Raw genomic sequence first — 25,009 nt, forward strand, 5'->3', positions numbered from 1 at the left:
TGTGACCAATCGCAAACAGCAGAATTTAACAGCAGAATTCATTCAACAGTTCATTCTATTAAGTCTTGGGAGAGGTGATATAAGTACAGCTAATTGCCAACTTCCTGTTTTACATCTCTCTAACTCTGAGTTATTCATTGACTTAAAGGAACAGTAACACCAAAAACTGAAAATGTATCAAAGCAATAAAGATATAATGTACTGTTGCTCTGCACTGGTACAACTGGCTATTTGCATCAGATAGACTACTACTACATATAAACAAGCTTCTGAGTAGCCATGGGGGCAGACATTCAAGCTGTAAAAAGATAAAAGGCACAGGTTAAACAGCAGATAACAGATAAAACACCATTGTATTGGACAGAGCTTATCTGTTATGTACTATGTAGCCTGTGTCTTTTTTCCCTTTTTCCAGCTTGAATGGCTGCCCCCATGACTATACAGCAGGTTGTTTATATAAACTATAGTAGTCTTTTTAAAGCAAACACACAGCTTTTACCAGTGCATGCTAACAGTTTATCAATATGTTAGTTACTTTAAAACACTTTTATTTTTTGGTGTTACTGTCCCTTTAAAGAGGGGCTACATGGGACATAATTGTTCAGTGAGTTTGCTTTTGATCCTTAGCATGCAGGTCACATTAAAAAGCAAACAGTTATGACCCCCCCCCCCCAAATTACTGATTGGTAACCAATCAGAGAGCTGCAATGCAGGAAGTAGGGTTCTGGCTATTATGCTAGACTCCATCCTTTATAGATTACATTTTTGGCTAACTAACTATATTTTAAACATTTTTTTATTTTGCACGATCAATTTATTTACCCAGTTTTTATTTTTACACCAAACAAATCCTTTAAGAAAGCAAGAGTCCACACAGAACACAGCTTTAAACCCAGATGCCATAATCATTGTGTAATCTAAAGCCCCTGAATCCTCCAGTAAAATGAATACCTAATGATGAGTGTCTAGCTGTGAGAGTATAACTTGTCTCATCTGCTTTGTGAGTGACTTGTGACTCTGGCCTTTAGACTCTCTTGCAGGGCAAAGCATTAAGTACCCAATGCGTTCAGTGGAGGCATCTAACATCTACTTTTTCTCTGTGGCATAATAAATATGTATTTAAAAATAATGCTATATTATTAATTAGGGTGCGTGCCAGCTGCACTTACTGCCCACTGTGCTGTTTTGGAGGAACCATAAGTGTCCCTTGTATTATTAACTTAGTTGTACTCTATGTATTTCTCCTTGACTTCTCTAGGTATACCTCTGGATTGTTTCTTTCTGTGTCCTCTGGTAGCCCAACCACTTCATGGAATCTGTAACATGAACCACCATCACTGCACAGTCTTGTTTTACCAGTAAAATCTATAATGTATATGTGATGTTGAGGCCTTTCGCTTCCTAACATCAGTTGTCCACTTTGGCATGCTTTATCCATAATTTTACAAATAATGCTCCAGCTCTTTCAGCAAATTCTGTCGATAGAGTTGGTATTGAGCCTACAGTTTGCAGTCTGCTCAGCATTAGGTACAGGTGTGGGACCTTTTATTCAGAATTCTCAGGACCTGGGGTTTTCCAGATAATGGATCTTTCTGTAATTTTGATACCCGTACCTTAAGTTGACTAGAAAATCACATAAACATTAAATAAACCCAGTAGGCTGGTTTTACTTCCAATAAGGATTAATTATGTTTTAGTTTGGATCAAGTACAAGCTACTGTTGTATTATTATTACAAAGAAAAAGGAAATCATTTTGAAACATTTGGATTATTTGGATAAAATGGATTCTATGGGAGATCGACTTCCCGTAATTCAGAGCTTTCTGGATAAAGGGTTTCCGGATAACGGATCCCATACCTGTATTACATAATTGGCTAAGGCTCTCAGCAGTAAGCTCAGAGCACTGCAGTGGGAAATGGGACAACCTGCTGTTATCTGAGGCTCAGATTCACAAATTCTAAGGTGAACAAATGAGCATTGGTGTGTGATTTTTTTACTTCCTGGAATTTCCTCTGCATTGCCTTGCCTAGAGATAAGTAAAGCAGGTGTGGGTATTTTTGTGGATCTTTTATATCAGGTCACAAAGGATAGTGATTATTGCCTTCTTCATTTTTAACAAAGGCTGAAATGAATCTGCCCTTTTGAAATTTGTTTGTACTATATATTACCCGGTGCACTTTATTTAAAGTAGTTTGTGATTAGTAAGTTTACTGTTCAATCTGTCGAGGGAAAAGAACATTTGTTTCTAAGTAAGAGATTATATTAAATGGATGTGTCATATTTAGAAATCCCACATGGGTTAACCCAAATCAAATGCACAGTCCTACTTGTCCTTAGCAGTTATAGGGTTAAGAAGCCTGAACAAAATGTATTTGTTCTCTGAAACTAGTGAGGCTGCTGTTTGCATATTACGCTGTTTATCTTTCAAAAAGCAAATGGTAGACCGAATGACAAAGCTGGCCCATTTGTATATGGTTCTGTTTTATATTAGTATTTTGTTTAGATAGACACACCTGCAATGGCATGGGCGTGTGATATTTGTTAATAAATGGCTTTATAAAAAAGGATGCCATTGTCCTACTACTACCGCAATTTCCATAGTCGACAACAATGCACATATCTTTTCCTTTATGAATAAATGTGTGTGTTTTTGTAAATGTGGCTATTATAACTGGGTGGATTAGTCTGCTTGTTGTTTTATTATAAATTGTACAGATGAGCTTTAGGCTGGAATATTTCCTGTTTTAATTTTGTGGGCAACAGTTCAGTTTATAATTACATTTTCAATTCTGAACTCATACAATAATCACTGCTACCAATCCTTTATATCCATGATCTGTAGTTTGTTATTGCACAACAATTATATAAAATATTCCATTGCTGGGGAAAAAAATCGAATTTGCCTTTTGGATTCTACTTTGTTAGCATGGTTCAAAAGCATTATCTCAGGAATATTCTGGTTTATTCTATTTCATGACTACAACCTTGAGTTTATTCTACACATTTACCAGCAGGCAGTTGCTTATGGCTCAGTGCTCTGCTGTTGCACGTGTATGCCTTATTGTGTATATTGTTGAGAACTGGGGCATGGCTATGTTGTCTATTTTTGTTTCCTTAGGTTTCACAGTTGCGTCATGAGCTGTCCATGAAAGATGAGCTGCTTCAATTTTATACAAGTGCAGCAGAGGAAAGTGAGCCGGAATCCATCTGCTCTTCCCCGTAAGTCCCTGAATAAAGTCTTGTGCCGTGCAGGCAACCCACTGACATCTTAAAAGTCAATAGTTAGTTGGTGAGAGTAGTTATTCAAACACAAGCGTAGGGGAGGAATTATGTGTCACTTTATTAATCTTTGTTACTACCAAGATTCAGCAGGTTACATGGTAAAGTTTGTTGTTATCTTTAGTTTAGTCCAAATAGCCCCATTTCATTCAACGTCTTTATATCCATAACCCACTGATGGGTTAACGTGCAGGCAAATTATCTTATAGTTGGCCAGAGATCATCAGAAAACATAACATACTTGGCAATGCTGTTAAATGATTCAAAGTTCAGCTATAAAAGCTTAGGCTTGCTTGCTATATAGAACACAAACAAGTGAGACTGCATGTAATTGCATTTATTTATCACTCAGAGTTTTAGATTACCCTGTCTGGGAGTGTCAGGAGACCAAAGTCTTCAAACCACTATCAGTCTATTCCCATTCTTTAGAATGTGAAACACCCGAACCTGTTGCATACATCAGTGTGTTTTTAGTGTGTTTCTAGGCTCATAAATTAGATTTTTGGCTTGAAGTTAACATTGGGTTATAGACAATAGCACTCAAACATTATATGTAATTAGTCACTTTTAATAACATGTTTTCAGCAGACCTCCAGTTTGGTATTTAAAGTGTGATTTGGTTGCTAGGTTCTCTGTGGTCCTAGAAAATAACAAATAGGCCAAGTCTGTGGTTGGAAGGACAAACTGGGACATTAATAAAAACTTACATGAATAGTAATTTATAATTTTAAAAAATATCTTCACCAATAATATGCTAATCAGATAGCATTTTAAATTTAAGTTTGGACGGCAGCATAGAAAAATGGCAAGTTCAAAGCCATTGCAATTGAGTCTCCTTTCAATATCAGGCTTAACCTTTGGGCTGGGTCACATGGACTTTTCTGAAAGTGCTCTGACGTATTCCCCTATGGGTGAAGTTAAGAAATAGCCAGATGGTCAGTGATGACTATAACCCTGCCGCATTTTCCAACTGAAATTTTTCATTTTAAATCACCCTGGGGACAATAATACAATAGCCCAAAGCTGTACAAAGTGTTAGAGGCATCAAAATACTACACGATGCAGCCAAACATGCTTGGCCCTGCACTGAATCCAGTAATGATGTCTCTCATTACCTACCCATTATCCTTATCAACCTGCCTAATTAATTTCTGTTTGTCACAAGTAGTGCTAATTTCATTTTGTATAATGGGAGGCAGTTATCAACAGCTTTTATCGTCAACTAAGAGAATCATTTTGAAGTGATTTTATACAGTGGAAGATCAAACTGTGATTAAAATTTAGGGGTTATTTATCAAAATTTGGATTTTTGTAGTTCTACATGTTGTTTCAACCTTGAATAAACTCACAATTTTAAAAAAGCCTGAGTGTGTAATCGCAAACAAATAAAAATGCAAAATGATTACCACAACGAAAAAACATTTTCGTAAGAATTTTCATGCAAGTGGTAAAAATCGCTAAAACCTCAAAGTAAATAAAGATTTTACAAATTGATAAGGACAGCTCCCATTGACTTTTACCTCTCTCGCTTTTAAACACTGGAGTTTTGTATTCAAATGTTTTGTACTTTTTATACTTACATGCTAAAAAGTTTGTATTGGGGGGAAATGAAAAAAATATCAACGTTAATAAATCGGCCCCTTAGTATGGTACAGATATGACAGCCTTTTTTTTTTATTAGTTATTTGTTCTGCAGCTCATCAGTCTGGACTGTGAAATGCCATCCTCGAGAGGCAACTTCGGGCGACTTCGGAAATCGAAGTGCCGCGAGTGCATGGGCGTTGGGCTGGAGTTTTCTCATTATAGCAGGCAGAAGGCAGGGGGAAGGCAGTTCGGGGAGATTGTCACCCCGCAGAAGAGGCGATTAGTTGCCAGGCGACTAAATCTCCCCGAATCTGCCCGTGTGCTAACGCCCTAAAAGTTTAACAATCCCTTTGCTAATCATTTGCTAACCTTTTGTCTCAAAGAAATGTTTAATTACTATATGCTCAGTTAGGGGAATTCACTGTGTTTGGTATTATTTTGACTCCTGCAGAGTGATTTGAGTAGTTTTTGACACTGAAAGTTGTATTTGAATGAAAAAACATATTAAAATATGTCAAGGTTAGGGATGTAGCGAACGTCGGAAAAAAAGTTCGCGAACATATTCGCGAACTTGCGCAAAAATGCGAGCGGTTCGCGAACGGTTCGCGAACCCCATAGACTTCAATGGGAAGGCGAACTTTAACATCTAGAAAAGACATTTCTGGCCAGAAAAATGATTTTAAAGTTGTTTAAAGGGTGCAACGACCTGGACAGTGGCATGCCAGAGGGGGATCAAGGGCAAAAATGTATCTGAAAAATCTGCCTGTGTGTGCTTGGAAGAGATAGTGTAGGGGGAGAGCTGTTAGTGATTTCAGGGACAGATGATAGTAAGTTTGCTGGCTAGTAATCTGCTTGATACTGCTCTGTATTGGAGGGACAGAAGTCTGCAGGGATTTGAGGGACATTTTAGCTTAGGTAGCTTTGCTGGCTAGTAATCTACTGTTCTCTTTAAACAACTGCCATACGTTGACCTTGTAGGCATTGTTTGCCCAGTTTTTTTGGACGCAGCCACTGAAGCACAGTTGCCAGAAAAAATATGCCATATAAATGCTGAAAATAGTCATTTTTCGCCATACGTTGACCTTGTAGACATTGTTTGCCCAGTTTTTTTGGACGCAGCCACTGAAGCACAGTTGCCAGAAAAAATATGCCATATAAATGCTGAAAATAGTAATTTTTCGCCATACGTTGACCTTGTAGACATTGTTTGCCCAGTTTTTTTGGTCGCAGCCACTGAAGCACAGTTGCCAGAAAAATTATGCCATATAAATGCTGAAAATATAAATTTTTTTGGTTGCAGCCACTGAAGCACAGAGGCCAGAAAAATTATGCCATATAAATGCAGAAAATATGCATTTTTTTGGTCGCAGCCACTGAAGCACAGTTGACAGAAAAATTATGCCATATAAATGCTGAAAATATAAATTTTTTTGGTCGCAGCCACTGAAGCACAGAGGCCAGAAAAATTATGCCATATAAATGCAGAAAATATGCATTTTTTTGGTCGCAGCCACTGAAGCACAGTTGACAGAAAAATTATGCCATATAAATGCAGAAAATATGCATTTTTTTGGTCGCAGCCACTGAAGCACAGTTGACAGAAAAATTATGCCATATAAATGCTGAAAATATAAATTTTTTTGGTTGCAGCCACTGAAGCACAGAGGCCAGAAAAATTATGCCATATAAATGCAGAAAATATGCATTTTTTTGGTCGCAGCCACTGAAGCACAGTTGCCAGAAAAATTATGCCATATAAATGCTGAAAATAGTAATTTTTTGGTTGCAGCCACTGAAGCACAGAGGCCAGAAAAATTATGCCATATAAATGCAGAAAATATGCATTTTTTTGGTCGCAGCCACTGAAGCACAGTTGACAGAAAAATTATGCCATATAAATGCTGAAAATATAAATTTTTTTGGTTGCAGCCACTGAAGCACAGAGGCCAGAAAAATTATGTCATATAAATGCAGAAAATAGGCATTTTTTTGGTCGCAGCCACTGAAGCACAGAGGCCAGAAAAAATTAAACCAGTAGGGTTTGCACCCTAGTTTGTAACGGTGGCGGAGGGAGGAGGAGGACGCTAAAGGACAGCTGTGTGTGGAGTCATGAGGCTTGAAGAGAAGGACAGCTGCATAGAAGTCAGAACAAGTCTTCCGGCGTGCAGTAACCCTCCGAGATCCACCCCTCATTCATTTTAATAAAGGTCAGGTAATCGACACTTTTGTGACCTAGGCGAGTTCTCTTCTCAGTTACAATCCCTCCTGCTGCACTGAAGGTCCTTTCTGAGAGCACACTTGAGGCTGGGCAAGACAAGAGGTTCATGGCAAATTGTGACAGCTCTGGCCACAGATCAAGCCTGCGCACCCAGTAGTCCAGGGGTTCATCGCTCCTCAGAGTGTCGATATCTGCAGTTAATGCCAGGTAGTCCGCTACCTGCCGGTCGAGGCGTTCTTTGAGGGTGGATCCAGAAGGGTTGTGGCGCTGCCTTGGACAGAAAAACATTTGCATGTCTGACGTTACAGACTGGCCAAAGGGCTTTGTCCTTGCAGGTGTGCTCGTGGCAGGATTACTGGCACCTCTGCCCCTGGAATGTTGATGAGTTCCTGAAGTGACATCACCCTTAAAAGCATTGTACAACATGTTTTGCAGGCTGGTTTGTAAATGCCGCATCTTTTCGGACTTGTGGTATGTTGGTAACATTTCTGACACTTTATGCTTGTACCGAGGGTCTAGTAGCGTTGCGACCCAGTACAGGTCCTTCTCCTTAAGCCTCTTGATACGGGGGTCCTTCAACAGGCATGACAGCATGAAAGACCCCATTATCACAAGGTTGGATGCAGAGCTATCCATCTCCGCTTCCTCATTATCAAGGACTGCATCATCCACGGTCTCCTCCCCCCAGCCACGTACAAGACCAGGGGTCCCCAAAAGGTCACCACTAGCCCCCTGGGAAGCCTGCTCCTGTTGGTCCTCCTCCTCCTCCTCCACAAAGCCACCTTCCTCCTCTGACTCCACTTCTGGCACCTCTCCCTGCGTTGCAGCATGTGCCTGGGTTCGTTCTGGTGATTCCGACCAGAAATCGTGCGCTTCCAGCTCCTCGTCACGCTGGTCTACAGCCTCATCTGTCACTCGTCGCACGGCACGCTCCAGAAATAAAGCGAAGGGTATTAGGTCGCTGATGGTGCCTTCGGTGCGACTGACCATATTTGTCACCTCTTCAAAAGGTCGCATGAGCCTGCAGGCATCGCGCATAAGCACCCAGTAACGGGGGAAAAAAATCCCCAGCTGTGCAGATCCAGTCCTACCACCCAGTTCAAAAAGGTACTCGTTGACGGCCCTTTGTTGTTGCAGCAGACGTTCCAACATAAGGAGCGTTGAATTCCAGCGAGTCTGGCTGTCAGAAATCAAACGCCTGACTGGCATGTTGTAGCGCTGCTGAATGTCAGCAAGGCGTGCCATGGCTGTGTAGGAACGTCTGAAATGGGCCGACACCTTTCTGGACTGGGTGAGAACGTCCTGGAATCCTGGGTACTTGGAGACAAAACGTTGGACTATTAAATTTAACACATGTGCCATGCAGGGCACATGTGTTAAATTGCCTAGTCTCAACGCTGCCAACAGATTGCTTCCATTGTCACACACCACTTTTCCGATCTGCAGTTGGTGTGGGATCAGCCACCGATCGGCCTGTGACTGCAGAGATGACAGGAGTACAGATCCGGTATGGTTTTTGCTTTCCAGGCACGTCATCCCCAAGACAGCGTGACAACGGCGTACCTGGCACGTCGAATAGCCTAGGGGGAGCTGGGGGTGCACAGGTGTGGAGGAGGAGAAGGAGGACCCAGCAGCAGAGTAAGAAGAAGAAGAAGACGAGGTAGAGAGCGATGGAGGAGTAGAGGTGGTGGCAGAACCGCGTGCAATCCGTGGCGGTGACACCAACTCCACTGTTGTTGTTGAGCTACCCATTCCCTGCTTCCCAGCCATTACCAAGTTCACCCAGTGGGCAGTGTAGGTGACATACCTGCCCTGACCATGCTTGGAGGACCATGCGTCAGTAGTCATATGGACCTTTGGCCCAACACTAAGTGACAGAGATGCGGTAACTTGGCTCTGCACATGTTGGTACAGGTGTGGTATTCCCTTTTTAGAAAAAAAATTGCGGCTGGGTACCTTCCACTGCGGTGTCCCAATTGCTACAAATTTGCGGAAGGCCTCAGAGTCCACCAGCTGGTATGGTAAAAGCTGGCGGGCTAAGAGTGCAGACAAGCCAGCTGTCAGACGCCGGGCAAGGGGGTGACAGTCAGACATTGGCTTCTTACGCTCAAACATGGCCTTCACAGAAACTTGGCTGGTGGCAGATGACTGGGAATGGGAACAGGTGGTCAAGGTGGAAGGCGGAGTGGAGGGTGGTTCAGACGGGTCAAGGAGAGCAGAGGTAGAGCAGTAAGATGCTGGACCAGAAGGAGTGTGGCTTTTAGTTTGCCTGTTGCCTTTGAGGTGTTGCTCCCAAAGTGCTTTGTGCTTGCCGCTCATGTGCCTTCGCATAGAAGTTGTACCTATGTGGCTGTTGGGCTTACCAAGGCTCAGTTTCTGACTGCACTCATTGCAAATTACAATGCTTTTGTCAGAGGCACACACATTAAAAAAATCCCACACTGCTGACTTTTTGGAAGTGTGCGATCTGGCGGTAACAGTAGAAGTTGGCGGAGTTGGCGGTATTGGCGGCAATGGCGGGTGCGTTGGCCGGCTGAACACAGGTGCCGATACATGTTGTTGCCCTACTGATCCCTGCGGGCTGTCCTCCCTGCTTCTTCTAAGTCTTATTCTCCTACTGCCTCTCTGACTCTCCGTCTCTCCATCTGAACTACCCTCCTCTTGCTCTCTTCTACTAGGCACCCACAAAACATCAATCTCCTCATCATCATTCTCCTCAGATGCATCAATTTCTTCTGACACATCACAGAAGGAAGCAGCAGCGGGGACCTCCTCCTCATCACTCATTATGTCCATCTCTATCGTGTTCTCTGCCAGAATTAAATCTGGTGTAAGGTCCTCATCTCCTTCATCTTCTTCTGGCAATAATGGTTGCGCATTACTCAGTTCAAGAAACTCATGGGAAAATAACTCCTCTGACCCCAGTGAAGAAGGGGCACCGGTGGTGGAGGAAGTGTTACGTGGGGTGGCCATAGCAGTGGAGGATGAGGAGGATGTTGTGGTAAAGTTAGAAACGGTAGAGGATGGGGTGTGCTGTGTAAGCCAGTCAACTACCTCTTCAGCATTTTGGGAGTTCAGGGTCATTGGCTTTTTAAAACTGGGCAATTTGCTAGGGCCACAGGATTGCATAGCAGCACGGCCCCTAGCACGGCCTCTGCGTGGCGGCCTGCCTTTGCCTGGCATTATTTTTAAAAAAACAACAACAACAACAAAAACTCAGTTGGTTTTTCTGGAAACGATAATACACACAGCTAGATGGCGGGTTGAAGAAAACACTGTGCAAATAATGCCTACAAAGTCAACGTATACACTACTACAGCGGTGGATACGGATTACGTAAAATATATGAATGCTGCTTGAAAAAAAGTAACTCAAGTGGTTTTTCTAGAGACGATAATATTATCAATATTTAGACAAAATGTGAACAAGGTCACACAGCTCGATGGCGGGTTGAAGAAAACAGTGTGCAAATAATGCCTACAAGGTCAACGTATACACTACTACAGCGGTGGATACGGATTACGTAAAATATATGAATGCTGCTTGAAAAAAAGTAACTCAAGTGGTTTTTCTAGAGACGATAATATTATCAATATTTAGACAAAATGTGAACAAGCTCACACAGCTCGATGGCGGGTTGAAGAAAACACTGTGCAAATAATGCCTACAAGGTCAACGTATACACTACTACAGCGGTGGATACGGATTACGTAAAATATATGAATGCTGCTTGAAAAAAAGTAACTCAAGTGGTTTTTCTAGAGACGATAATATTATCAATATTTAGACAAAATGTGAACAAGCTCACACAGCTCGATGGCGGGTTGAAGAAAACAGTGTGCAAATAATGCCTACAAGGTCAACGTATACACTACTACAGCGGTGGATACGGATTACGTAAAATATATGAATGCTGCTTGAAAAAAAGTAACTCAAGTGGTTTTTCTAGAGACGATAATATTATCAATATTTAGACAAAATGTGAACAAGGTCACACAGCTCGATGGCGGGTTGAAGAAAACAGTGTGCAAATAATGCCTACAAGGTCAACGTATACACTACTACAGCGGTGGATACGGATTACGTAAAATATATGAATGCTGCTTGAAAAAAGTGACTCCGGTGTTTTTTCTGGAGACGGTAATATTATGGATATTTAGACAGAATGTGAACAAGGTCACACAGCTCGATGGCGGGTTGAAGAAAACAGTGTGCAAATAATGCCTACAAGGCCAACGTATACACTACTACAGCGGTGGATACGGATTACGTAAAATATATGAATGCTGCTTGAAAAAAGTGACTCCGGTGTTTTTTCTGGAGACGGTAATATTATGGATATTTAGACAGAATGTGAACAAGGTCACACAGCTCGATGGCGGGTTGAAGAAAACAGTGTGCAAATAATGCCTACAAGGCCAACGTATACACTACTACAGCGGTGGATACGGATTACGTAAAATATATGAATGCTGCTTGAAAAAAGTGACTCCGGTGTTTTTTCTGGAGACGGTAATATTATGGATATTTAGACAGAATGGGAACAAGGTCACACAGCTCGATGGCGGGTTGAAGAAAACAGTGTGCAAATAATGCCTACAAGGCCAACGTATACACTACTACAGCGGTGGATACGGATTACGTAAAATATATGAATGCTGCTTGAAAAAAGTGACTCCAGTGTTTTTTCTGGAGACGGTAATATTATGGATATTTAGACAGAATGTGAACAAGGTCACACAGCTCGATGGCGGGTTGAAGAAAACAGTGTGCAAATAATGCCTACAAGGCCAACGTATACACTACTACAGCGGTGGATACGGATTACGTAAAATATATGAATGCTGCTTGAAAAAAGTGACTCCGGTGTTTTTTCTGGAGACGGTAATATTATGGATATTTAGACAGAATGGGAACAAGGTCACACAGCTCGATGGCGGGTTGAAGAAAACAGTGTGCAAATAATGCCTACAAGGCCAACGTATACACTACTACAGCGGTGGATACGGATTACGTAAAATATATTATGGCTGCTTGAAAAAAGTGACTCCGGTGTTTTTTCTGGAGACGGTAATATTATGGATATTTAGACAGAATGTGAACAAGGTCACACAGCTCGATGGCGGGTTGAAGAAAACAGTGTGCAAATAATGCCTACAAGGCCAACGTATACACTACTACAGCGGTGGATACGGATTACGTAAAATATATTATGGCTGCTTGAAAAAAGTGACTCCGGTGTTTTTTCTGGAGACGGTAATATTATGGATATTTAGACAGAATGTGAACAAGGTCACACAGCTCGATGGCGGGTTGAAGAAAACAGTGTGCAAATAATGCCTACAGGGCAAATAATGCCTAAAAGGTCAACTTATACACTACTACAGCGGTAGTAAAATAAAAAAAAGTAAAATAAAAAAAAAATGAATATTAAAAAAAAAAATTAAAGTTGGTGCTGCTGAACTACTAGGAGCAGCAGATTAGCACACCAGTCCCACTCCCCAACACTGCTAGACTAATAGCACTGGGCTCTTATAGTAGTAGTAGTAGTAGTAGTAGTAAAACAACAAAAAAATAAATAAAAGCAGTCCTTACAAGGACTACTGTTATTGCAGCAGTCAGCAGATGAGATCAGAAGCAGGACAGCTGCCCACTGCAGCTACATACAGAGCACTGCAGTAGAAGGTAGATTACTAGCCAGCAAAGCTACCTAAGCTTAAATGTCCCTCAAACCCCTGCAGACTTCTGTCCCTCCAATAACAGAGCAGTATCAAAACGATTACTAGCCAGCAAACTTTCAACTGTCCCTGAAATCACTAACAGGCAGCAGCTCTCTCCCTACACTATCTCTTCAGCACACACAGGCAGAGTGAAAAAAACGCTGCAGGGCTTCGGTTTTTATAGGGAAGGGGAGTGGTCCAGGGGAGAGCTTCCTGATTGGCTGCCATGTACCTGCTGGTCTGGGGTGAGAGGGCAAAAAAAAGCGCCAACAATGGCGAACCCAAAATGGCGAACGTCGCGCGACGTTCGCGAACTTCCGGCGAGCGCGAACACCCGATGTTCGCGCGAACAAGTTCGCCGGCGAACAGTTCGCGACATCTCTAGTCAAGGTAAACATTTTCTATAAAACATGTTCCATCATTGTTTCCTTTAGTCTGAAGAGGGCTGAATCTGCCTCATCTGTCCAGAACTATTTCCATTTTGACTCCCTGCAGAAGAAACTGAAGGATCTTGAAGATGAAAATATTGTTCTCCGTACAGAGGTTTGTAAACTCACACCTCTAACAATTGTTATGTTCAATTCATTCTGAGCTATTGCAGTCAGTGAAAAAACTCCCAATTTGTATCTTTTTGGTGCGAAAAAAATTAATTTCTTCTATTTATCAGTATTGTGTGTTCAATATCAACTGCTATTATTTAAGTGCTACGATTGTTATTACACATTTTAAAACTCCCCGTTGTTTAACATATATATATATCCTTGGCATGTAGGTTGTTATAGACAGTCACTATTAATGGATTTGTAGCTCTGCAACTGCAGTGGTGTACCTTGGCATGCCTTATCCTAGTTTTAGTAAGTGGCTTCCTGCAGTGCCACCATGTGGCAATAAAGAAATGTCTATTAAAGGGCCAGTTCATCGCTTCATAATGTATTCTTTTTTTACAAATAATGACTTATTCATAATAGCTATGAAGTTGTTTAATTGTCCTCTCACTCATATAAACTCTAGATCACTTACCTTTTTGCTAGCTGATACATTTCTTGGCAGCATCATCGAAATGCTAGTAACTAATAGTAGTTGTAAGAGTAGCTCTGTAGCATACTTTAGTAAAGCACAGTGAGCATGCTTAGTATGGTCTGAATCTTCTGCTCATAAGCAATGTGTGGACTAATATATAAAATTATAACAGTTTAGAAAGTTCCTCTTGAGAGGAGGGAAAACAAAATATTACATTTTAAAACGTAATTGTTAGAAATACTAGAAATAGAAAATAGAAAACGATTAAAACAAAAAGTAATAATTTGTGTCATACAATTCAAAAATAAGTTATGTTAAGGTGAACCACCCCTTTAAGGATAGCTCTAGGAATTCATACTGAGTTTATGAAAAAATTATGTTCAATATAGAACAACAGTTTTTGTTAAAACAAATGCAAGAAATTAGGTTGGGGTTTACTACCCATCTTTTTACTTTCATAATGTGTTGTCATTTTTCTTGTCTTGAGTGTTTTAGTTTAATTAAATCTCTAGGTTTTTTTCTCTGTCAGTGCTCCTTTTCAGAAGATAAAAATTCCCCAGGATCTTTCCCCCCCACTAAAAAAAAAAGATTTCTCCTCCAAACTATCAACAATTCGCACAACTCCCTGCAACCTCCTGGGTCTGCTGTAAGGTACTTACGTCAGTTATTAGGTTCCCTTAATGTTTACAATTCCAGGATCCATACATGATAAATAACTTGCATGTAGTATGGTTAGTGCTATAGTAGACAGGGCTATGAAATTTGGTGTCAAATAAATGTAGATATATTAAAATTCAGTTGTCCTTTTGCATGAATTACTGCTAAGCTTTACGATCACATAGATGATCCATTACAAAGAGCTAATTAGCATATTCATAAAGGTGGCCGTTTTGTACACCAGTTTAAAGCTTAAAATTATGTTTCCAATCTAATATAACTCCTTGAAGTCAGTGGAACAAATGCAAGGGCCAAATAAGTTCTCTAAAATGTTGTGTAAAAAGCGATGGTGCTCAATGCTGGTTTTATTTTCACTCCAGAATTGCTTATCATTACACAGCTTTATACATTCAAGTGTTTTTTAAATGACATGCTATGGCATTATAATGGCAGTACTTGTTGTTCCAATGCCTCTTTTTACACAACTTTATACATTTGCTGCGTCATATTGTATTGATCGTGTCTCACATTTCCATTATTTAGCTGCTGCTCTAAATAGGTTATTTTTCTTCTTTGCTATAACAGGCTTGCCACTTGCAAACTGAAACAATCACATATGAAGAAAAGGAGCAGCAACTTGTGAATGACTGTGTCAAAGAACTACGTACGTCACTTTCTGATATTCCAAGTTTTTTTCTATATATATAATTGGTAGTTATGAAAACTTAATAAATACACTGGCCACAAATTAGACTAGACTATGGGTGGTATAAGAGGAAAGAAAGACAATTTAAGAGGAGAAACGTATGAAAGCAGGTCCTTCTCTGCAGCAGCATCCAAAAAAAGCATATAAAAGATATAAAGTTGATGGGAAGTTGGTTTCCTTTTCTGCCTTAAAATCCCAGACAATGCTCTTTAAAGTACCGTAGTATTCTCAAATGTAATGGCTTTTGTGTATGCTGTTTATTCATGAAAAAAAACAAGATACATTTTGCAGTATGGTGAAGTGTCCCTAATAAATGTTTATACATCAAATAAATCTTAGGTATCAGTCCATACTGGAAAATTACTTTCCAGATGTCTTATAGTCATATCTAGGTAGTGAAGGGATGAGTTTTAGTCTTCTGGTGTTCTAGTTGTCTAGAATATCAGTAGTGCGATCATATCCCAAAATGTCTTGTTAGTCTTCAACTGCCTACGTTTTTACAAATGCTATGACATAATTATTCAAATGTCTTAACAATGCTATAACATAATTGTGCTAATTGTGCTTAAAGTTTGGAACAAATTACATGTTAATTTGAAAACTTTTTATTCTTGCTTTGAGGAGGATGTTATTCAAAACATCTGTGCTTATATATGTTTTTTTTATAAGTAGGTTTGAAATTTTAATTCCTAATGCCGCTGGTCACACCTGCAAAGTACTAACCTACATATGATTTGTGTTTAGGGGATGCTAATGTACAGATTGTCAGCATATCAGAAGAGTTGGCCAAGAAAACAGATGATGCTGCACGGCAACAAGAGGAAATAACACACCTTCTCTCACAGATAGTTGACATTCAGAAGAAGGCTAAAGCAGTACGTTTCCAATATCAGCTTCGTCTACCAAAAATTGCTTACGCTCTGCATCAAGAACATCAAAAATATATTATCATATATCACCTACTTTACCTACCTACTATAAAAGATGGCACACTAGACATAATTAGTAATGCTCATAATCCAGCATCCCAGCATTTACTATGTTGCAAGATTCAAAACTGCAAGTTAGGTTTGAAAAAAAAAAACACGTCAATGTAGTTCAACCTTTTATGTCAATATATACCTTTCAAAACTGGTAGTTGATCCAGAAGAAGGCAAAAAAAAAATTTGAAGGTTCTCCAATTTGCCTCAGAGGGGGACAATTCCTGACTCCAGTATGGCAATTAGACCATTACCTGGATCAACTTGTACTATGAGCTATCTTCCATATATATTCCGTATATTCCCGCCCTTGCTAAAAAGCCATCCAGCCCCTTCTTAAAGCAACTAAATGTATCAGCAAGTATGAATGAATCTGTAAATGATGGTGTTTTATATACATTTAAAGGAGAAGGAAAGGTTAAAATTAAGTAAGCCTTATCAGAAAGGTCTATATAAATATACCAGTAAACCCTCAAATTAATGCTACTCTGAGTCCTCTGTAAAAAGAAACACAGCATTTCTTTCCTTCTATTGTGTATACATGGACTTCTGTATCAGACTTCCTGTTTTAAGCTTAAACCTCCTTGCCCTGGCGTGAGCATGCTCAGTTTGCTCCTCTCCCCCTCCCCACCCCCTCCCTTCTCTGCTGTAATCTGAGCCCAGAGATATGAGTGAGCAGGGAGAGTCTTAGGCAGGAAGTGATGTCACAACAAGCTAATATGGCAGCTGCTATCCTAAACAAACAGAGAGAGATTCTAGAGCTTTTTACTCAGGTATGGTAATGCATTCTACAGAAAATATAGCATTCTAGTTTGCACTATTGTGGCATTCTAGCTTGCACTCTTGTGGCTAATCTATTGGCAATAAAATGCCTTCGTAGCTTTCCTTTTAGCATTCTAGCATGCACTATTGTGGCTAATCTATTTTCATAAAATGCCTCCGTAGCTTTCCTTTTCCTTTAAGCATAATGTATTGTTACCATGCTCTGTAAAAACTGTATGCTTGCTTTTGAAACACTGCTGCTGTTTATATGAATAAGCTGCCCAGTAGCCATTTGGGTTGCCATTCAAATTTAAAAAAGGAGCTGAAATGCACAGGTTTCATAGCAGATGAGAGAAGCTCCTAAAATTGAATCTCGCCCTTAAGGTTTCATGTGGTAAACCATAAGGTAACAGTTTCTCATGGAATTGAGTCTAACCTTTAGTTTAATTCATAGATATACCTTTTTTCTTAGGGGAAAGGGGTAACTATCTATCTGTTAACTAACCATTGCTTTTCTACTCTTTTTAGTATGCAGTTGAAAATGAGGAACTTGTGCAACATTTGGGAGCAGCTAAAGATGCCCAACGACAGCTCACAGCTGAGGTAAGTGACTTTTATGTATTCATGTTAGTTGCCAAGTTTTTTTTACGATATAAGCAAAAGATATTTTATTCCATCTACAGGCAGCTGTCTAATATAGTATACAGTGTTTATACATTAGTCAGGATTCTACCCCGTAGTAGTCGAAGTAATAGAAAGCTATTGTGACTTCTAGTATTTTGTTGGAGTATTGTAGCTGGTTTTAGGTCTAACTTTCATAATTTGAAGATAAATAATTTATTGATTGAAAGCAATACTTAATTTAAATGACAAACCTCTGTATGATAAATATGCATTCACCCTAAGCAAATGTCAGAATTATTTTCTACTGATCAAAATCTTGATTAATGATTAAAGTTTAAGAACTTTATAATGGTTACACTGTTTTTTTTTTGGGGTTTTTTTGTGATATAGTTACGAGAGCTGGAAGACAAGTACGCAGAGTGCATGGAAATGCTTCATGAGGCGCAGGAAGAACTAAAGAACTTGAGAAACAAAACTATGCCTAATGTCATTTCCCGACGCTATCACACTTTAGGAGTTTTTCCTTTGGTAAACTTGGAATATTTTTTGGAACTAGATTAAAAAATTGTTGTGGTTTGATTTCCTGAAAAGTTCAGAAGAGCTAAAGCTGGCTGTTCATAAGCCAACAATGTTGTCCGTGGATTTATAATAGAAATAGCAAAACCATCTGTCTTCATGTCCCTTTTACAAACTACCCAATTCTGCTCCACCGTAGTTATTGTCAAAATAGAAAACCTAGATGGTCAAACTTTAATGAATCAATGCAGAGGATTCTAGGGTTAAAATGGGTTACATCTCTGGTTACCCAGTTGTCAAGCTCACAGGCAGAGTAGTGACATCCACATATGGCCTTTTAACTGTGTGTCGAACATTAACGTTTTTATTACACATAAATGTTTATTGCACTGTTTTGAATCTCCAAGTCAGTGGGTACACATTTTATATACACAAGCATCTGTTATTGTCCATTATAACAATATACAAATGTCCTTGTTTCAAATAAAACATGCTTCCCATAGTTTTGTCACTTTTGCCATAGTTTTTAGATGGGCAGCACACCTAACCAATTCTGTGAGCTGCATCCTCTTATATGAGCATAAAGTGCTTCATTTACTATCTTCGTTTCATTGAATTAACTCTTCTTCCATGTTTACCTTTTCTCTTAAAGAAAACAAATGATTAAACATGCCTACAATAACATACACATGGGGGTTTCTTTCTGTATTACAGGACTCATTAGCAGCTGAGATAGAGGGATCCATGAGGAAAGAACTGCAGATGGATGAGCCTGACTCCCCTGAAATGAAGTAGGAATGCTACACATTTTTATGAAGCTCCAATGAGCAATGCTGCTTTATAGATATGTGTCTAAAGGGGTTGTTCACCTTCCAAACACTTTTTTTCAATTATTTTCAGGTTGCTCCCCAGTGATAGACTTTTTTCAATTACTTTCCATTATTTATTTTTTACAGTTTTTTCAAAATCAAAGTTTAAAGTTAAATGTCTCTGGTGTTTGTGTGGCAGCTCAGTAATTCAGTCACAGACTCTAAACTGTTACAATTTTGCAACATTGAGTTGATACATTTCTCAGCAGCATCTTTGGAGTATTAGCAACTATTGTATCAATTCCAACAGCTGCCAGTAATGAAACTCCGTGATTCCGCTCAGAATTTAAATTTAAACTTAGATTTTGGAAAAACAGTAAAAAGTAAATAATGGAAAGTAATTAGGAAAAGTCTTTATTTCTGAGGAACAATCTAAAAACAACTGAAATGAAAAAAGTGTTTGGAACACCTTTAACATTTTTGACTTTCAAATAATTACAGTATCGTCTCTCAGAATGAAAAAAGCTCACATATATATTGATCAAAATCCATTTGTGACATACTGCTTTCATTGTAGTCTTAGTAAGCTGTAATCCTATACCTTATAAAAAGCAAATTAAATGGCAGCATTAAATTTTCTCTCACAATAACATACTTTTGTCTATTTTCTAGTGGCAATCACCATAAGAGAGTATTTGACACAGTGAAAAATGTAAACCAGGTTGTCAAACAGAGATCACTGGCCCCTTCTCCAATGAATATCCCGGGATCTAACCAGTCATCTGCAATGAACTCTTTAATGTCTAGCTGCGTTAGCACACCACGCTCCAGCCTGTATGGTGGCGATGTATCCAACATTGTTATTGATAACAAGACAAATAGCATTATCTTGGAAACGGAGTCCTCAGACAATAGGTCAGTGTCTTCTTTTATTATACATTTACAGAGTTGGGCAGCACTTTGCAAATATGCTGTATTGCACAAAGATATATGAACGATAATGACTTATTGAGTTATTTTTCATTATTGAGTAAACGTAATTACTTAATTGCTGAGGTCAGCAAAGGAGCATCTAGACAAGACAGAGGCCTTTTGGACAGTGCTGTGGACTGAAGTAAAAATGGAACTCTTGAACACTCCAAATTTTACCAAGCAAAGTCTCCAAAATTATCACTTGGGCTAAAAGGGTCAGGTGTCCACAAAAAAACAATGTAAACATGTATGCAAAAATTTAGGACTTAAAGCCCAACTGTAAGCCCATGGATAACATGAATAAAAATTTATTAAGATGTAGATAAGAAGGCTATTTATTCACAACCATGCCTTATGCACATTTAAAACCAATTAAAATATGGGGTATTACACGTGGAAGAAGGGATCACTCTCAAATGGATGCTTAAAGGAAAACTATACCCCCAAAATGAATACTTATGCAACAGATAGTTTATATCAAATTATTAAAGAATCTTACCAAACTGGAATATATATTTACATAAATATTGCCCTTTTACATCTCTTGCCTTGAACCACCATTTTGTGACTCTATCTGTGCTGCCTCAGAGATCACCTGACCAGAAATACTACAACACTAACTGTAACAGGAAGAAGTGAGGAAGCAAAAGGCAGAACTCTGTCTGTTAATTGGCTCATGTGACCTTACATGTGGTTTGTATGTGTGCACAGTGAATCGTACGATCTCAAGGGGCGGCCCTTATTTTTTAAAATGGCAATTTTCTATTTATGATTACCCAATGGCACATACTACTAAAAAAGTATATTATTATGATAATGGTTCATTTACATGAAGCAGGGTTTTACACATGAGCTGTTTTACTCAGTATCTTTTAATAGAGACCTACATTGTTTGGGGGGTATAGTTTTCCTTTAATCTCACAATCCAATATAAGTGAATCAGATGTGGGAAAAGTGTGTGCACGACTATATATGCAGGCTAAACACCTTATCCATGATATTCATATGTGTAATGTGAATTAAATCTAAACATAGCATATACAATAGTATTAAGCATCTGTTAGCATAAGCAAATGAAATGTCACGGAACTCGAGGCCTTATAGTGTCAAGACAAAGCTATGGTCGGTAGCGAAACGGCTTGGTCGAGGCGTGGTATTGCCGGGATTTATTGTAACTCTGAGGCCTTATAGTGAAAAAGAGATAAAGTAATGGTGTAATCACAGTGAGTTATTTGATGTAACTGATACTCCAATGATGGAATGTAATTGTGAAACTTCGGGCTGGTAACCCAATTGCGTATTGTAAGGGTCTAATGAGACCTATCCCAATTTTCCTGAAATAAATCCCGGTATCGTGGCTCTAGTTGGTGCTCTGGCGGTAAGTTGTTGCCTTTCAAGCTCAGTTAGATTGAATGCCCATAGGCAATTTGTTTATGTTACATCCAACAATTAAATTGGCTGAGTTGAAATCACAATGTCACATGCACCTTAGATTGAAGTCTTCACCGTAAGTGTGGGTGCCTTTCCAATATGACTCTGGGTGCTAAAATGCCTTACATGGGCATGAAAATGAAAAAGATCTTTACCGACAATGTGTTGGATCCTGCCACAACAGAGATGTACTGCCACCGTCGGATCCACCCGATGTTCATCCAGCCTCAGAACATCTGTTCCAGTGTGTGTTGTATACACCACAAGTCCTCAGAGAGGGGCCCCGTCTCCCAAGTGCAATACCACGCCTCGACCAAGCCGTTTCGCTACCGACCATAGCTTTGTCTTGACACTATAAGGCCTCGAGTTCCGTGACATTTCATTTGCTTATGCTGGCAGATGCTTAATACTATTGTATATGTCATGTTCAGATTTACTTCTCATTGTGTATGAATATCATGGATAAGGTGTTTAGCCTGCATATATAGTCATGCAAGCACTTTTCCCACATCTGATTCACTTATATCGATTGTAAGATTGAGCATCCATTTGAGAGGGATCCCTTCTCCCACGTGTAATACCCCCTATTTTAATTGGTTATAAATGTGCATAAGGGCATGGTTGCGAATAAATACTGCTTTTTTATCTACAACTTATTATTATTTAATTTATTCATGTTACCCATGGGCTTATAATTGGTGGTTAAGTCCCAAATTTTTGAATACATGTTAAAAATGGAACTCTTTAACCACACTCACCTAAGGTTAGAAAAAGAGTGGCATTTGATGAAAAAAATGCCTTTATGACTGTTCGGGGGTGGGCTTTCATTATGCTTTGGCGTAGTGCAGCAGCAAGTTTCACAGGAAACTTTGGATGTTTATATGTTTCCTACAGTAGTTTCCTGCAGTAGTTAACTAGAATTTGCCAAGAGGTGCCACTGCTTACAATTTCATAACTTTCTAATTATTTCTGTTGGAGGGCATATTTATGTCTGTATATGGACTAACACAAATGTTTCAGGTGTAGGCAGTGAATTTTAATTTTCAGCCTTTCAACTTTTTTGTCCCAAATTAATGTGCACCAGCGTATTGTACCTGGGTAAAGCTTACTTGCTACATATAGTGATGGGGTTGCTCATGTAAACAAGTAATTACACAAGTTACTGCTCTATATTTTGTGTCTTATTTAGGGATGCACGAATCCTGGATTCGTCGGGATTCTGCCTTTTTCAGCAGAATTCGTATTGCGTGACTTCTTGTCACAAAACAAGGAAGTAAAAATGGTTTCCCCTTCCCAACCCTAATTTGCATATGCAAAATTCGGATTCGATTCGTTATTCGGCCTAATCTTACGTGAAGGATTCGATGCATCCCCTAGTCTTATTGTCCATAATATCTTTAACCCTTTTCAATGAAACCTTCTTTAACGTAAATGTTTTTCTAATGAAATGTGGGAATGGCTTCAAACTCTGTTTCAGTCAGATTTGGGGGCCGATTCATGAAGCTCGAGTGAAGGATTCGAAGTAAAAAAAACTTCGAATTTCGAAGTGTTTTTTGGGCTACTTCGACCATCGAATGGGCTACTTCGACCTTCGACTACGAATCGAACGATTCGAACTAAAAATCATTCGACCATTCGATAGTCGAAGTACTGCCTCTTTAAAAAAAACTTCGACCCCCTACTTCGGCAGCTAAAAGCTACCGAAGTCAATGTTAGCCTATGGGGAAGGTCCCCATAGGCTTGCCTAAGTTTTTTTGATCGAAGGATATTCCTTCGATCGTTGTATTAAAATCCTTCGAATCGTTCGATTCGAAGGATTTAATCGTTCGATCGAAGGAATAATCCTTCGATCGTTCGATCGCAGCATTTGCGCTAAATCCTTTGACTTCGATATTCGAAGTCGAAGGATTTTAGTTCCTAGTCGAATATCGAGGGTTAATTAACCCTCGATATTCGACCCTTCATACACCTGCCCCTAAATGTAGACTTTATATTACTAGTTGTTATTGAACAGTCCCATTTATTTATATATTGTGTTTATAGATTGTTCTTTTGTTTTTCAGCCTCAGTAACGGAGATAAAAACAAAAAGCCTGGAACGCCTGGCACTCCAGGTTCCAGTGATCTGGAGACAGCTCTGCGGCGATTGTCTCTGCGCCGTGAAAACTACATCCTGGAGCGCAAGTTCTTTGAAGATGATCAGGAGAGAAAGCTGCGAAGCCTAGCAGAGAAAGGGGAGATCCTTAGTGGGTCTATTACACCCACAGACAGCATCATGTCTCTAGGAACTCACTCCAGGCTATCTGAATACACCGGAGTGTCAGGAATGTCATACAGCAGCCGATCCTACCTACCAGAGAAACTTCAGATTGTGAAGCCTCTAGAAGGTGACAAGGGGCCTCGGCCCTTATCTGTTTTGCTTAGTGACTCTATATGGTCTTTAATCCATCACCAGAAAGCAGGCACTTTACACAATACATACTCTTTTTATTTCAGAGATAGTAATCCTCGCTGTTGGTTTGAAATTTTCTGAAACAGTAGAATAGTGACGTGGTGCAATGTTTAATTCTCCTTAATATATCTGTTCTTTTTTTGTTAGTTTTTTTTACATTTATTATGTGTGATAGATTTTTTGGTGGCGGACAAAAGCACTTACTTTGTGATCAAACCTACATTTGTGTAGTGTAGCTCCTAGGTACACCTTTAGAGAGAAACCTTTATTTTTTCACATCCCACATTCTCTGATAGTATCAAGTCAATAAAGCCAAATGCACATTTCTCTTTTTTGATGAAGCAGTTAGCAACACTGATAGGTCAGCTCCATGTTAAGTCAGTATTAAGGTTGATGCATGTAAACAGTAGAAGTCTGTTATAGTGGGATATATAGTGTAAAGAATATACCTCCATGGAAATCTGTGGTATGGTTTTCTTTTATAAATATGAAGGCATTCCTTTTTCCATCAAATTAGACGTTTGCAGGAAAACATTTTTTCAGACACTGATTTATAAAATCTACACATATGTGGATTGGTCCCTTAATAAATGACTAGCAGTTAGTGAGAGGCATTATCTGTTTTGGTCCAAGAGGATTACTGTCCTTAGTGTAGCCAGTGAGGTAGGTACAGTGATAGAATGCTCTCGGGATGAGTAGAAACTGTCAACTATGCATATCTGTCTTATCTTATTTTGCTTTTTTTTCTGTCTTTTCCCATTACATTTTTGTTCTTGTAAAGATTTTCCTCTTGTATCTCTGATCATCCTTCCAATAAAATTGTCATAACTATTTACATTTCCTTGCTTTGTTGGCATCTTTTTCTTTCATTAATATTTTCATCTGCCAATTTATTTGTTTTCATCTTAAGCTTTTCAGTGTAGGAGGATCAGAAATGTTGCATTCTGCTTAGATTTTCAAGTAATGAAGTAATGAAGTATAAAGTATAATTCTCAAATTTTGTACTATGGACACCGTAAACCTACAAAAGATAGTAACTAGGAGTATTTTCAGATAGATAGAGACGTGTGTCTAAAGAAGTTTTTAATTACACATCAGAAATGGCTTTGATCTTATATGAGGTTATTTTTCCATACATCTTAATACATCCTGCCTCCTTAAGGCCTCTCTGAGCATAACATAGCTGACAAAGAGGACTATACAGTATCTTGCAGTTAAGCAAACAGCCAAGTTACATATACAAAATGCTTCCATTCTGAATGTACATGTTATTTTATTA

General features: G+C 39.2%; 1 protein-coding gene across 9 annotated transcripts in view; it reads left to right on the forward strand.

The window, feature by feature from the left end:
- LOC108718971 (trafficking kinesin-binding protein 1) overlaps positions 1-25,009 on the forward strand; it is a 95,557-nt gene that overhangs the window by 57,933 nt on the left and 12,615 nt on the right. For all 9 annotated transcript variants that reach the window (XM_041566077.1, XM_041566080.1, XM_041566082.1 and 6 more), the window contains 9 exons: positions 3,120-3,220; positions 13,237-13,345; positions 15,065-15,143; positions 15,930-16,060; positions 17,456-17,530; positions 17,942-18,079; positions 18,782-18,858; positions 19,549-19,791; positions 23,343-23,665. In XM_041566077.1, coding sequence (XP_041422011.1) covers positions 3,120-3,220; positions 13,237-13,345; positions 15,065-15,143; positions 15,930-16,060; positions 17,456-17,530; positions 17,942-18,079; positions 18,782-18,858; positions 19,549-19,791; positions 23,343-23,665 — 1,276 coding nt within the window. The remainder of the gene's footprint in view (positions 1-3,119; positions 3,221-13,236; positions 13,346-15,064; positions 15,144-15,929; positions 16,061-17,455; positions 17,531-17,941; positions 18,080-18,781; positions 18,859-19,548; positions 19,792-23,342; positions 23,666-25,009) is intronic.

The sequence above is a fragment of the Xenopus laevis genome, chromosome 6L, assembly GCF_017654675.1.
Source record: "Xenopus laevis strain J_2021 chromosome 6L, Xenopus_laevis_v10.1, whole genome shotgun sequence".
Taxonomy (NCBI): domain Eukaryota; kingdom Metazoa; phylum Chordata; class Amphibia; order Anura; family Pipidae; genus Xenopus; species Xenopus laevis.